We start from the raw sequence: 15800 nt of genomic DNA on the forward strand, positions 1-15800 counted from the left end.
AAAATCATGCCCAAAAAATACCGATGAGGAGGCAGCGCTAACACGGTGTGACATCAGCGCTAACACGGTGTGATGTCAACTGTAACATACTGTGGCGTCAGCACCAGCACAGTGTGACATCAGCACCAACACGGTGTGATGTCAGCACTGGGGTGCAGATCTATGCCAACAAATTAGGATTCCCTTTCAGAAACAGCCAAGTCCCTTAGATAGGACACAAGAAGAGAGGTTCAGATCCCCATGGCAAGGGTAGGGTGTCTACTGATGAACGACTTCCTAACAAACGGTTCTGAGACAAGTTGACAGGCATTGGAAAAGTATAAAACCAGACCTGTACCAAAACTTTTATCGTATACAGGAATGAACTCTAATTTGGACCAGGACTCTAAAGGTTAAAAATGAACATGCTCACACACAAGAAGCAAGTGAATCCCTGTATGGCTTGGGGATGGGGAAAGGTTCTGTAGCCACAATGGGAGACAAGAGGTGTAAAAGCGAAGAGGTGGTGTGTTTGACACCAAAAAAATTAAAAATTAAATATTTTCTTGGTAGACTATAAGCTAAATGCAATGTTAAATAATAAGCTAGAAGGAAGTACTTGCAGTGGATAGCATATAAGGAGCTCTGTAAGTGGGCAGATGTCACAGTAGTAGCCATGCACACACATGCACGTACGTGCGTTGCAGACCAGTCTTCCGAAACTCACCAAGTCAGCACACTTGCTCTCTGACCCACCTGCTAGTCTAGCCCTTTCAAGAGAAAGATTTAAATGACAAAAGCCCTTCTCCTGAAGTCGCCAGCTCTGCCTCTTCCTTCGAATTTCCCAGAGGCTGAGTAAACGCGCATGACCTTTGGATCTTGCTGTTCGGTGCACATCTCGTGGCCAGCATGCCTTCTGTGGTTCCGTGAATCCGAGCTGTCATTTTAAGTGACCACCGATCATGTTTGTGCTTTGTCCGGCTACCTGTTCCCCTTTTCTGGTTTGTTCTTTCCTAACTGGTGGTGAGTGTGGCTGCTGCAGAGTGTGCTGCATCCCGGATTCAGCGTTGGCTCACTCACTGTTTTCAGTAGCCCCTCCTGGCCTGCCGTCTGAATCTGTATTTGTACCATTATCTTATTGACCATGTAAAAGTCAAGACAGTCCTGGCAGGGCACCCCTGGGTACCATGGCATCCTCTGTAACCTGAGCACCCGGCATGGGGGTTTACAGGGCCCGGGGAATTCGGACTCCAACAAACAGGGCTTTTTCTTCCGTGTCCCCTTGGCACAACAGTGAGCGTGCACAGCCCGAACCTTCTAGTCCGTAGCTTTTCCATAAAATAAAACATGGATTCCGGTAGGTAAAGATGATGCAATCCCAGCCTTTCCCTCTTTAGGGGCATCCAGGAAGGATGGAATGCATCCATGCTTGCTTTTCAGAAAGCCCCTTCATTTTCAGAAACGCAGCATTGACCAAGTTTATAAATGCTTCTTTGTCGGCCAAGAGCCGTGCGGCTCGGCCCCCAGAGTCATCTCAGCACAAATAGATCTGGCCGCCTCCAGTTGTCTCAAGCATTAGCTCCTTCCTCCGTTGTCTCCTCCCAGAATTTCCTCTTGGCCTCGGTAACACAGCCTCTCTCTGCTTGTTAATAGGCCCTGTTAAATGGTGCCAAACCTCTAGCAGCTCAGTGCATATGTTCCCTTGATCATTTCGCTTTGTTCTGGACATCGCGAGTGCTCCTGCAGCCCTGTCCCCACCCCTTCTATATTTACTGTCCACGTGTTTAAAGAACATTCTAGACTACCCAGCTTCTGCAGTCTGCCCACCCAACACTAAATCACATCTTTTCCTGGTCCCTCATTTGCCCCAGTCTGGGCATCAGGAATGGGACCTTCTAGAAAGCAAAAATTGGATGGGATGGGATAATAGGTAGATTTACTTATCTCCTTGTGAACTATTTGTTATAGACAATTTACATTGGTATAGATTCTTATATATTGATACATGTGTAAAATTATCTTTGTATGAATTCTTGTAGCCCATAAGATTCCTGAAACACAATGATAACTCCGCCACCGGACAGAGAGCCCTTCTTAGGGTTTTCATTTGCCCAGCACAAGCAAAGGACATTTTTTTGCACAGGGATGGAGAGGCATACTCCACCTCAGTGGGTTGTTCATAGTGTCCGAGAGGGGGCTGTGTTCACATGCATTGGCATAGGTTGGCACTCCTCCTGTGTTCTGCTCTCGCAGGAATGAGGAAGACCCCACTGCCGCAGCAGCCGGACCCTGCCCACCGTAGCCTCGCGTCCCCGCTGCCGCAGCAGCCGGACCCTGCCCACCGTAGCCTTGTGTCCCCTTTACAAGCAAAGCATCCGTAGACTTCCCCTGAGCAGGTACTGCCCGCCTTGGAGATGCAGGAGGCAGGGGTGTGTGTTGATTTTAAGCAGTTTGTCTCTCCTGGGGCTCCTTTAGCCTACAGGAGATGGTGGAGAGCTACTCAGGGCACAGGCTTGCTTTACAACAGTGGTTCTCAACCTTCCTAATGCTGCGACCCTTAATATAGTTCCTCGTGTTATGGTGACCCCTCAACCATAAAATTATTCTTGTTGTGATTTCATAACCATAATTTTGCTGTTATGAATCATAGTATTTGTGTTTTCCAACAGTCTTAGGTGACCTTTGTGAAGGGGCCACACACAGGCTGAGAACCACTGCCCCAAGGGCTCTGTCTTCCTGCAGGAGTGTTGAGGAACACTTCAGACTGACTTGTAATTTCTCATTAATATAGAATATGCCCTCTGCCCTGCTCAACCTCTGTCCTCCCACCGATGGTAGGTAGGTGAGTGGGTGGGTAGATAGATAGATAGATAGATAGATAGATAGATAGATAGATACATACATACATACATACATACATACATACATACATGCATAGACAGACAGACAGGTAGATGCATAGATACATACTGCCCCATTGCATTGACAGAGGAGAAGCCTTGGCTTTGACCTTAAATATCTCCTCCTCTGAGGTATGTCTGCTCGGTACCAGGTCAGCAACTGCTTGGAAGGTCAAGAAGTATCTTAATATGGAAATAAAATGCAGAGAGCAAAACTTGGAGGCCATGAAGGGAAGGACTTTGTTGTACGCGTGAGCATTTTCCTTCTTTCTTTTTGGAACCTAATATCGCCCAGTCAGGTAGAGGTGTACATGAGTGCACTTTGCTACTTAGCTCCCAGAAAGAAGTTTGCATTCTTTTCAATGAAACTATTTTAAAAGCAGAACTGAAGCCCAAACGGACCGAGGGTTCTGGGGATTTCTCGAAAGGTGTCGATTTATTTACTACAGTTAGAGCGTAATTAGTTCTCGGGGGACGGGGCATCTCTTAAACGCTTTACTGCCAGCATATTGGCTTTCTGGGTAATCAGAACCGTGTGCGATTCAAAGAGAAACCCACTGTAAGTAGAAACAAATGTCGGGCGTTGCTTTTGTCACTCGAAGGTAGAGACGATGTAAGGGAAATAACTTGATAAAATCATCCAAAGAACTGTATCCTGATGCAGTCCAACTGAGCGCAGCCAGGCCGGTTACCCTGCCCCTCTCCACCCTTGCTCTCGTTCCCACCAGAGGCTGTGAAGGGAAGCAGGACCCCTCCCTCTTTACAGCTCTGCAGCTCGTTGGGCCCTTCCTGGCTGCCGCATGTGCCCACCCTCCTCCCTCCTCTGTCCATGTGTCCGTTCTAACTGACCAGTTTTTCCCACCGTTTGCAGGTTGATGTTTGAGATGCCACAGGAAATGGGTTTAATCGCCATTGCTGTTCGGCAGACCCAGGGCAAAGGTCAGTCATCGAAAATCTGTGAGTCCCCCGGATGGAGGGCTCAGTGTGTGCTGAACCCTGAGATGTCTTGAGTTAGAATCTTTCCATTTTAACAGCCCTTCCCCACCCCACCAAATGGGGCAGGAGGAAAGGAAACAGAGAAGGCTAGATCGGACCTTAGTAGAACACACACGTTCTCCCCATCCACGGTTTGCTACTCATGCAGTGTTTGCATTTGATGGCTGTCACCCTGGTAGCCTGTGTTCCCGGTACATCCTGCAGGTTGTGATGGGAACAGTTCTAAGACATTTAATCTCCTAGGGGTCCTCAGGAAGGGTCTGTTGGAGTCTGTAACAAGTATCGCATTCAGAGGCCTCCCACTCACCGCTCCCACCCGGCTGGCACCCAGCACCTGCTCAGGAGTAAGGGGCCAGTCTGGGTTCCCACCACCGTCAGATTGCAGACCAAGAATCAGCACCCTCCAGAGCCATGATGGGGCCAGCGAGACCCTGCCTGTGTCTGCAGGAGGCAGGAGGGGACGTTACAGGAACATGGGTGATGTTCCTTCCCGCCAACACGAGGCCCGGCCACATCACCTCCTCACTGAGGGCAGAGATGGGAGTCTGCTGCTTGCCGCTTCTTTGTTGGAACATAAGATAAAGAAGAAAAATATGCTGCGTGAAAGCTATGGGATTTGGTAGAATTTGATACATACACACATGCATACACAAACTCACATTCACATACACACATATGCACACAAACATGCTCACACACACATAGATTCACATATACATACACAAGCACACACATAAACAGTTCCCAGCCTCCCAAGTCCTGGGGTTACAAATACACACCACTCACACCCACCAGAGATGGCAAATGTGGTAGAGTTCTTTAAAAGATACTTGAATTTTGATTAAGCAATACCTCTCATTTTGATTATTTTATTTTCCTAACTTCAGTTTTAAAAAACAAGTAGCAGCTTAGAGAGTTGCTGTTAGGGATCGTGTGTGTGTGTGCGTGTGTGTGTGTCAGTCACTCTCCAGTTTGTTTATTGAGGCAGGGTCTCTCAGTGACCCTGGACTTTACCAGTTCCAACTAGTCTAGCTTGCCAGCCCCTGGCTTCCCCTTTGCCCCCGCAACACTGGTATTATAAGTGCATACCAACACGCCACTGTACCCATGTTTTTATGTGGAGTGCTGGAGACTAAACGTAGGTCCTCACACGTGTGTGACAAGAGCTTCTTCACCAAATGAGTTTTCTTCCCAGACCCTAAAGCACTTTTCTTCAGTTGGGTTACGCCCAGCAGATCAAGGTATGATAAGCACAGATAGACTCATGCGGGACGGGTGTCGGGTGTGTGGCTTTGAGACGTTGGGAAGCAGTTTTCTTTCAATGGGTCTGTCTTTCCAGGAAGGGGTCCAAATGCCTGGCTGAGCCCTGTGGGGTGTGCCCTTTTCACCCTGCTGGTCTCCGTTCCCCTGAGATCACAACTGGGGCAGAGGATTCCATTTGTCCAGCATTTGATGTCCCTGGCTGTCGTGGAGGCCGTGCGGTCCATCCCAGAGTACGAGGTATGTGCAGCTTCCTTGTCCTTTGACTTCCTGTGGGGCTTCCAGCTTGGCCTTTTCTGTTTGTAGCATGTGTTTGCATATTTGTGCCCTTCACAAATCTTGTCACCAAAGTGCGTGGGGCACCAATTAGAGTGCCCAGCTCTGGCTGGGGCCGTAGCCCAGGTGCAGAGTCCTTGGCTAACACCCTTGCCTTTACAGTGGTGTTGTGGGTGATTGCTTCCATGGAGCATTTCCCAGAATCCCTCAGGGCTGTTTGTCAGCTTTCTCAGGGTCCTAATAAGAGCAAGCCTTTCTTTTCTTTTAATGGAAACATTGTATCAGGGCGGGGTGGGCGCTCTCAGCATTTTCAGGTTTTTAAAAAGACTGTTTTGTGAACCTGAATGACTTCTTTCGACCTCCCCTTACTCGCAGCTCTGTGCAGCAGAGCTGCTCTTTCAAGTTCAAGGCCAGGTTCATTTGGTGCTTTCTTCCCCTGCTACCAGGACAGGTGTGTGGCGTTCTTATTGTCTCCTGACTTCAGCCCCATTCCTGGTACCACCTTCTCTATCAGCCAGTCTGCTGCCACGATAGAACACCAAGGCAGCTCACAGAAGAAAGCATTTGTTCTGGCTCATGGTTTCAGGGGAATGTGCATCCATCGTAGCCGGGAGGCATGACAGCAAAGCAGTAGGCTTAGTAATGGAAACAGGAAGCTCATATCCTCAGCCATAAGCAGGAAGTAGAGAGAGCAAACGGGAAGTAGGCAAGGGTCTTTACCTCAAAGCCCCTAGTGACGTACATCCTCAGCAAGTCTGCACAACCTAAAACCTCCACAAATGGTACCACCATCTGGAACCAGTTTCTCAGACACACCAGTCTGTGGGTGATATTCCTATTGAAACCACTGCAGCGCCTGTTGTTAAAGGGACAAAGGAGAGAGAACGGTGAATTCGGGGACAGGAGCCTTTCCTCCACACCTGTCTCCACTTCCACGTGCACCTGAAGCGTTCCTGTGGCAGCTTCGTGTGGCCGTGACGAGGAGGTGCTCCCTGCCTCCCTCTGCCATCAGCTCTTACATCAAGGCTTTTTACTGGTTTGTTTTTAAAGGCCGTATTTGTTCCTTAACTGAGATTCGAGAAACACAGCTCTCAAAGTTGTCTGAACCCTCTGTATCTCCCCGTTTCCCCCAATGTGGCCAGTCTCTTTGCTGTCCCACTGATGCTGCTGATTCTGAGGTCCACTTCACAAGGTCACTGACCAGCGTGGATGTCCACCCATGTCATGACTGTGTGATGAGCTGTGGGCTTGTCAGGGCGCAGCAGACCTTCAGGACTCCTGAGCTGTGCCCTTGGTCCCATAGGAGGTACTGAGAATGTAACACTCTGTGGGGTACATTTAGCCCCTCAGGAAGATAGTGGCATCTTCGGCAAGCCAAACTCTGAGCCTAGAACACAAGCGAGACTGATCCCCATGGTCACGACTTTGACTTTTACCTGGTTAGCTTGGTGTCTGGCACAGGGTCGTAGGCTGGAAGGGAGAGAGGAAGCTTGCTCCATGGTGCACCCGGCACCGTGGCCACGGGCATTCTGACCGTTTCCACACTTGTCAGCCTCACTGTTACTTGTGTGTTATGACTTCCATTTTGAGCGCAGTGATGTTAATTTTTTATTCTACCTTTATGTAGTGTATTCTGATCATTGCCTCCAACTCCCCCAGCCATCCCCTGCCAATCTCCTCAACTTCCTTTCTTCTTACCTTTTATAATACACTAAGTCCAGTCAGTGCTCCATGTATGTGCATGGGTGTGGTACCATCCAGTGGGGGGGTGACAACCTACCAGTGGCCACGCCCCCAAAGAAAAATGATTCTCCCTCCTCCAGCATCTGTCTGCTGCAACAGCTCCCCAGCTGGGGATCGGGTTATGCGATTCCTTTCCCCATCCATACTGTAATGTGACTGCTTCAACCTTGCACGGGTCTTTTATAGGCGATCACAGAAGACAGAGTTTCGCAGAAGTCCTCCTCATCTTCTGGCTCTGAAATTCTTTCTACCCCGTCTTACTTGATGTTCTCTGAGTCTAGAGAAAGTAGGGAATTTCCCATAGATGTCTACTTAGGGCTAAACACTTGTGGTCACTTATTCTTAATATTCCGGCCAGTTGTGGTTTCTGTATTACTTTAACCACTGCCTTCTACAGGAAAAATAAAACAAAATAAAAAATAAATAACTACCCTGTCTCGAAAAAAAAAGGAAAAAAAACTAAAAAATAAATAACTAAACTCTGAGCGGAGTTGAGAACAGCACAGATCTGTGGGTAGAAACATAAGCAGTGAGGCAGCAGTCTGACAACATGACCATTCAGTAAACACCAATGAGAGTTTCCTCCGGGGCCTGAGGCCTCTCCAGCTGTGGGTTTTTGGTCAGGTCTACGTATGGGTCATGAATTCTTCCCTAAGGAGCAGGTCTCCAATCCCGGCTGAAATGGTTGGTTTACCCCACAACAGCCATGCCACTGTTGTGCCCGAGAGCACATCTTGTCCAGCAGGTAGGAATTATAAAGTTCAGGGTGCAACTCCAGATAAGACCACCTGATGTCTCGTCTCTTCCATTATCCTCCATAATCCATCTGGCACTAAGAAATCTCCCCAGAAGGAGAAAGTTCTTCCTTAATCCAAGACTGATCTCACTGACCAGCAAGTACGTGATATCTTCAATGTAGGGTGTTACCATTTAGTTATGCTGGGCAACCAAGGGTGAGTAGCAAGAATCTCTGTTGTTTTGGGGGCCTTGGGAGCCTCCCTGACCAGTGACTCATAGGAAGGTGACCCTACATCTTTTTACAATCCCTTTATTTGGATTAATTCCCCGCTATACATTTCACCCCCAGATCCCTCCATCTCTCTCACTGCTTAAACCTTTCCCTCATAGTATGGCTTTTAATTCTCCTTTTACCTAGTTCTGCTGTCCCCCAACTTCCATGTGGCCCCCCGCCAAGCCATTTTATAAATTCCTGGCTTCCACAGGTGCTTCAAGTTAAACACACAAAACTCATGATCCACAGTTAGTTTCCACACATAAGAAAGGATATGATGTTTGTTCTTCTGGGCCTGCCTGACTTTCATGGCTGGAGTTAGTTTTGATGTAGCCAAGTTGACCTATGTAGACAAGCTACCAGATGGCTGAAATATCCTCCATTGTGTTGGGTTCCCTTTCCTTAGTGCCTTCAGTAGGGTGCCGGCTTGTCTTTAGCAAACCAGGGGAGATGTCTACATACTGACTCAGTGTCACCAGAATGTGGCCGCCTCCCCATTCCAGGCTGCCCACTTCTGCTTTTGTGGTTTTAGCCCTGTCTGCCAGACTCCTCCCCCTCCCCCACTCCCCTCCCCCTCCCTCACTGCACCCTCACTGCTTCTCTCAGTGTCTCAGTAAAGTCCTTCCTGCTTTCCCTGGAAGCTAAAGTTCCGTTCCCAACATTCCTGCCTCTAGGCAGAGGTACAGACTTCATGTTTCTTTGAGAGAGAGTCTTGTGTACCCTGTTCTCTCACCCATGAGTTCCCAGAAATTTGAAGGCAGAGTTTGTTTTGCTTAGGTCTGTATGGGCCGTAGAACTTTACATATAAGGGAGTACAGGAGTCGTTGGAATAAATATGATAAGGATGGATGTAAGTCAGTTGGTAGAGCGCTTCCAAGCACACACAAGGCTCTGGGTTCCCTTTGCTTTCATGAGTATTCTGTTCATCTTTCGCTCCGTTGCTGGCTACCCTACAGTTTATTGCTTAGTTAACATGCAGACTTTCTTTTAGGAGATCAACTTGCGAGTCAAGTGGCCCAACGATATTTATTACAGTGATCTCATGAAAATTGGTGGAGTTCTGGTTAATTCAACACTCATGGGAGAAACGTTCTATATCCTTATCGGTGAGTTCTTAAAGCCCTTCCTCCAGCATCTTTTATATCAGCAAAACAACAACGCATGCTTCTCTACCTGGAAGAGCAGATGATGTTATGAGACGGTGTTTTTAGTCTTAAGTTACAGGGTGGGACGTGGATTCAGAGAGGACCAGATGAGTTGAGAACACTTCACGGGCTTAGCAGTTCCTGTCTGGGGCCGTGGAAACTGCCAAATTGGTATCACAGTTCACAGATGTCCTTCCATGGGTCTGCTTCTCACGGAATTTGAAATGCTAGAAACAAATTCTTTACAATAATTACATTTTATAATAAGCACTAATTAATGTCAGTGGTGTTTAGCTTGTCAGCTGACACAATGTAGAACTGGCCAGAAAGGGCCTGGAAGAGGGGCTGTCCGGATCAGGTTGGCCGGCATCTTTGTGGGGAATTGTCTTGATTGTGTTCACTGATGCAGGAAAACACAGCCCAGGATGGGCAGCGCTGTTCTCTGCTTTTTGTTGGGGTCTTTATCACAGTAACAGACGTGCAGCTAGGACAGTAGCGAAGACACTTTTGCTGCTGGCCTTGCATTCTTAGCCATGAAAAAAAATGCCTTTTTAACATTAAAAAACAAAATCAAAAACAAACAAAAACCTCAAGCTAGTCAAAGCAGAACAGAGTCCCTGCCTGCTTCACCTCAGCACATTCAGGGAGGAGGCGGCTCCACGCAGTTTCAGAAGTTCTTGGGACCCTGATCATCCAACCACCGATCCCCCTAATTCCCAGTAGAGCTCACTTGCCACTCAAAAATCAGCCACAGACAGAAACATGCAATCCTGTCTAGGGTGCCAAAGAACACAAGCTTGCATTTCAGTTCTGCTGCCGACTTGCAGGGTTTCCCGAAGTGAGCAGCGCCGTGTCCCATGTTTAGATGAGCCATTGTGCTACGTGCAGATTCTAAGTACCATCCGCTGGTACTGAGACTGAAGGATTGTTCAGGAAGCTAAAGGATGGTGTCAGGCTGGAGTAGAGGCAGAATGTGTAGCTTGGTTACATTCTTACAGCTCTTGGTGGCTGGAGATTCAAGAGGGGCAGGTTTCAGGGTGAGGAGCAGAATGTTCTGGCTTCTAGAAAGACATAGCCCAAGTTCACGGTAACTGCTATCATTCTTCTTCCTCAGTCGGATGGTATCAGATGGTAACTGATATCATTCTTCTCTTCTCAGACTTCCGTTTGTGAACACTGGGAGAATCTGCACCTTTATCTAGGACAATGGGCTGTGACCCTTTGGGGGTGTATGTCAGATATTTACAGTATAATTCGTAACAGCAGAAAAATTATAGTATGAAATAATTATATGATTGGGGGGGTCGCTACGACATGAGGAACTGTATTAAAGGGTCGTAGTGTTCGGAAGGCTGAGAACCACTGGTGATGTCCGACTGCTTTTCTGTTTGTTGTTTCTGTCCAGGCTGTGGATTTAACGTGACTAACAGTAACCCGACCATCTGCATCAACGACCTCATCGCAGAGCACAATAAGCAGCGCAGTGCAGGCCTGAAGCCCTTGAGAGCCGATTACCTCATAGCCAGGGCGGTCACTGTGCTGGAGAGACTGATTGACGCGTTTCAGGACCAGGGGCCCAGTGGTGTCCTTCCTCTCTATTATAAATACTGGGTGCACAGGTCAGTACCCACTGCCTTCTTTCTTTTGAAATTCCCTGAAGCTACTACTTCAGTTTCTTAGTGTGAGGGCCAAGCGTAAGTTCAGGTAGTTATGTGAACTCCTGGTGACTCAGCCTAGCCGGAAGTGAGGGGCCAGCATCCTGGGGGACGCACTGGGCAGGACACAGCACTGAGAACATCTAGAAGCAACTCAGTGTGAACTATGAGGAGCTAATCCCATACACAAGTGGTAGAACCTTCTAGATCTCAAAGTGAGATCCCTATGCCACAATGGCAGCCTCTTCTGCACCTAGGTTCACCTTAGTCAATGCTGTGGGGCTGAGATCCGCCCCACATACTAACCAACGCTCCTGGCAGCCTCCTGCAGCTGAGGTGTGGGAGCCACGGGGTGTAAGACAAGCCTCCACCCTTCCGAAACGCCGGACTTAGGAGAAGGCGGGCAGCATGGTGGAGCTAGTTCTCCTCCCACCTTTACGTGGGTTCCCAGGACTGGACCCAGGCCACCAGGCTTATGTGGCAAGTGCCTCACCCACCAAGCCCGCCTTGCCTGCCCCTAAGTGGTGTTTTTTTTTCCTCTCCTTTATTTTTATTAGCATATTGCTTTGGAAAATAGTGAATTTTTGCTATGGCATTTCATACATGTCTACAATATAATTCGATCCTATTCCCTGGTCCCCCTTGCCCTCCCTTGTCCCTCCTTTCCCCCTCATTTTCCCAGACAGCCCCCTCCACTTCCCTTAGTTTGCACAGTGTGTTAGGAGTCCTGGGTGAGGAGGGGCACAAGCCATCAGCACTAGGATCAGAATTCGCAATGTATTACACAGAAGACCCAGCCTACCACTGTGGCTGGTGAGTATTGAGACATTTCACAGGGACAGAGGTCAGAGGTCACTGTGGGAAGCCACAGCCGGTCCCCAGGGCCCTAGGCCCTTGTCGTGAATAGTCATGCGGCTCCGTGTCCCAGCCTTCCATCACCTCCTGTGACCCCTGTGTTGATGTGCTTCGTTTCCAGTGGTCAGCAAGTCCGCCTGGGCAGCACCGAGGGGCCACAGGTGTCGATCGTGGGGCTTGATGATTCCGGGTTCCTGCAGGTCCACCAGAAGGGTGGTGAGGTTGTGACGGTGCATCCAGATGGCAACTCCTTTGACATGCTGAGAAACCTCATCATGCCCAAGCGACAGTAGTGTGTGTCCCCAGACAGCTTGGACCTGCCCTGCGCAGCAGCAGCAGCAACAGCAGCAGCAGCAGCAGCAGCAGCAGCAGCAGCAGCAGCGAACCCGACAGGGAAGCCACTCCCGTGAGCTCCTGGGAGCTCCACCAAGCACTCTGCTGACATGGCTGTCGTCTTTGCCTGCCCAGGGCCTGAGAGACTGACGTAGAGTTGTAGGCCAGTGTCTTCTCCCGGCCATTTGTTAGCTCTTCCGCTTATTGGTTCCCTGTCCCTGCTCCCACCCCGTTCCACCCCACCCCCGAGTTTGGGTTTTGGTTTTGTCTTTTTATATCTGCGATTGTGTTGCGTGTTTGAAGATGAAGAAGGTAAGGGTTGACAGGTGGAGATGCAGCTTAGCTTAGTCGGGTTTGCCTCTCACGGTGTCAAATGCTCTTTCCACAGGGCTTGGACGTGTGTTTCCTAGGAGAAAATGAGGGACAGGGAGTTGGAAATGCAATGAGATGGTGCAGGTATTTCCCAAGCAGTGAAGGTTTTTCTATTCAAACAGTGAATGCCCTGCGCTCGGGCAGATGCTGCATTGGAGTTGGTCCTCTTGTGAGCCTCCAGAGGGTTTGCCCGGAACACACCGTGGTGCTTAGGCCTTGAGCTGTTTTCTGCTTTGTTTCTGGGGCTGCTGTTGCTTTTCTTAATCAGGGTGGGCTCTCTGAGGTCGCTCCGCTCTGACAGTGCAGTAACACAGGGCTGAAGAGTAGCCGCCAGCCCGCATGGTCGCAGTGGCCTTGGAGAGGAAGTCAGTTCCTCGCTTTGCCCTTCTGCAGTGAGCACTCCTTCCCAGGGTCAGAGGCGCCAAGGTTTATACTTTTAAGACAAGGTGGCACCTTCCTTGGAGGTTGATGCTTAGCCTGGATTGGAAATATCAGCTCACTCTCCTGCCCACACAAGGGATGATTCTTGGAGATTTTAAGCCTGTCGTGGGCTCTGTTAGCATGTGGAGCATTCCCAGGGGGCTGCCCTCATGCCGGATGGAGTGTGTGGCACTGTATCGTAAGTCTAGATTTACTGCCCCTATTATACTGTCATCAAAGAAAGAGATACTGACCCAAAAGTTTGGAGGTGCTTGTGTGTGTGTGTGTGCAAGCGTGCATGTGAGCCCAAGCACTCACGTATGACTTTAAAAGATGTTCAAACTCTGATGTGCTAAAAGTGTCCGTGGAAGAACAAAGGAGAGGAAGCCTTTCTAGGTTTGTTTCCAGATGTGTGCGCGCTTCCCATGTCCCTCCCATCTCTGTGGAGTTCGTGAATCATACCCGTTACTGCCCAGCCTTAAAGAACCAACTCCTGTCTGCCCTCCCCGCTTCCTGCACAGTTAATGGAAAGGAAACGGAACAGAATGTGCAGCTTTGAACAAGATCCCCTCGTCACAAATGAGTACCATCTTTATCCAGGTCTTATGCAGTCAGGCCACGCTGCAGAAACCTGAGGTGTTCGGTAGAGAAATCCATCTCCCTCAGGCTAGCGCAGACAACCCCCCTGGAAGCAAGAAATAACCTGGCCAACCCCACCAACCTGATCTGTGTTTGAGGGCGTGCAGCTTTTAAAGAATTCAAAAGGTCACTTTTTTGCATATGTATTTATATTTAGGTCTTTTTTTAATACATGTGAGTTTAAATAAAACTCTACACCACACCAAAATTACAAAATGGACTGCGCCTTGAGGGGGCGTCTGTAAAATGTCACCGCGGGGAAGATCTCCAGGCTGATGTTGTAAGCTTCAGTTCTCAGACTTTGTAATATAAGGCCGTTGTCTCTCAGGACTGCCACCATTAAGTTTTAAATTTCTTTGGGGGATTATTTAATGAAAAACATACTATGTTTTATTTTAAGCTGAAAGCCTATTCTGGGTAGTTCTACTTCGGGGGAAAAATGTTATCATTTAATTTCCTTTCTGTAAGTTAAAACTAATGAAGTGTGGTCCTGTCAGGGCAGACGGAGATGTCCTGGCCATGGCGCTTGGCCTCTCTGAGGAGTTACACTGTTTAGGGGTATTCTCGATTATGGAAAGGTGACGCCCACTTGTCCTGAGAGCGGCAAAGTAGCCTTGAAGCAGATGCTTCTCGTTCACCTGGCTTTGCCTCACATGAACCAAAGACTTCCAAGTCCACGTCGTAGAGAGCATTCTACTGATAGAGGTGGGGAGGCTGCTCCGTCCCTGCTACGTGCATGGGTGGGTATTTATTTACAGACTCAGCAGTCTGAGATCTCAAGGAACTTTACGGGGTCTTAAGGGAAACTTTGCTATGTCCTAACCTTGAGATGTGGCCTCCTAACTCAGAAACTGCATGTGCTTTAGAGCAGGAGACTCCTGACGGGAAGCTGCTACATATCTACCCTGTATAGTAAGGCACATGGAGCAAAACTGGGTCTCATTTGACCCGGCTAACGCAATGAGGGAGCCCTGACAGCAAGGGCCATAAGTGGCAGACTCCTGTCCTGTGGATCTCACTGTGCGCCATGGCAGGACCCAACGTGGAAGCCATGTCGATACACAGCCAGTGAGGGACCACAAACTCTGGGGGTTCCCCTACACCTAGCACACCGTGTGGTAACCCCCTGGCCTGTCTCACCCGGAGGGGAATCTTAGGGGCTTTGCTTTGACCTGTCAGAAATGGGACCTCCCCATTCCTGGTTCTTCACTATGCATCTTTGAAATAAACAAAAACGTAAACCTTTGCTGTTTTTTTTATTTTTTAGCTTTTCAAAGAATCATCTCTGAAAAGAATTACTGTAAACCAATGCCTATAAAGTCAGCCCTACCAAAATAAACTTTTCACATTTTCACCGCGGCTCAGGCTTGTTCTTGTCTTACCACCAATGCCAGTATTAAAAATAGTCAGTAGCTTTTGAACACACCATCTTTATTTAACATTTAAACATGCTTACACGACAAGGATCACGTGTAAGAGTTCAGGAATTCTTACATGTGCTTTGCGAGTTTTTAGATGTTTTTGGCAGAAAAGAAATCTCACTAGGAAGAGGAAAAGCTGACGAAGAATCACCAGATCTCCACCCAGCGAGGGGCGTTTGCAGCCACCGCTCCTTAGCTGTTCTCTCAGGACATTTGCAAAAACAGCTTGACTTTCATTAAAGGTGTTTTGTCCTGAGATAGTAACATCATATGTCATGCCTATGCTTGGGGTCAGCTTCAGCCGTGTGCTGTAGATACCGACAGGCTGCCAGTCTCCAGAATCTCAAGCTAAAAGATGCCCTTTGGGCCCACTTTCTCTGTAGCGACTTCCACTCTCTACCCCCAGCTACCTCGCAGGTCTGCAGATTAAAACTTGGTAGATTTTGTGTGTGGAAACTGCTAGCAGCCACACTCACACCTTTATGGTGGAAGGAAGGATGAAAGGGGAAGGGGTGGGGAGGCGGGCCCTTCTACCCCTTCCTGTTTCTGCTGAGATATGAAAGGAATGGCTTTTCTAGAAAGGGGTTTCCAGGAACATAAAGGAATTCCTTTCCCTGGGAGGCCCCCCGTGCAGGGCCAAAGCCTTGAATTGGGTTCAGGCTTCAAATCCATTCGATCTAGCGTTGTTGTTGTTGTTGTCGTCAATGTGGTCCATCTTAGATAGGACCCACTATGATTTTCTTTTCTTTTTTTGTGAAAGAGTGGTATCATTACTAAAATGCTTCCTCTTCTGT

The 15800-nt window shown here is 48.5% G+C and overlaps 1 protein-coding gene across 7 annotated transcripts in view; it reads left to right on the forward strand.

Moving 5' to 3' along the window:
• Hlcs (holocarboxylase synthetase) overlaps positions 1-14914 on the forward strand; it is a 187775-nt gene extending 172861 nt beyond the window's left edge. For all 7 annotated transcript variants that reach the window (XM_057764062.1, XM_057764064.1, XM_057764066.1 and 4 more), the window contains 5 exons: positions 3751-3818; positions 5215-5375; positions 9158-9272; positions 10717-10930; positions 11943-14914. In XM_057764062.1, coding sequence (XP_057620045.1) covers positions 3751-3818; positions 5215-5375; positions 9158-9272; positions 10717-10930; positions 11943-12114 — 730 coding nt within the window. In that variant the 3' untranslated portion in view covers positions 12115-14914. The remainder of the gene's footprint in view (positions 1-3750; positions 3819-5214; positions 5376-9157; positions 9273-10716; positions 10931-11942) is intronic.
• The last annotated feature ends 886 nt before the right edge of the window (positions 14915-15800 follow it).

The sequence above is a fragment of the Chionomys nivalis genome, chromosome 3 (genome assembly GCF_950005125.1).
Source record: "Chionomys nivalis chromosome 3, mChiNiv1.1, whole genome shotgun sequence".
NCBI classification, from domain to species: domain Eukaryota; kingdom Metazoa; phylum Chordata; class Mammalia; order Rodentia; family Cricetidae; genus Chionomys; species Chionomys nivalis.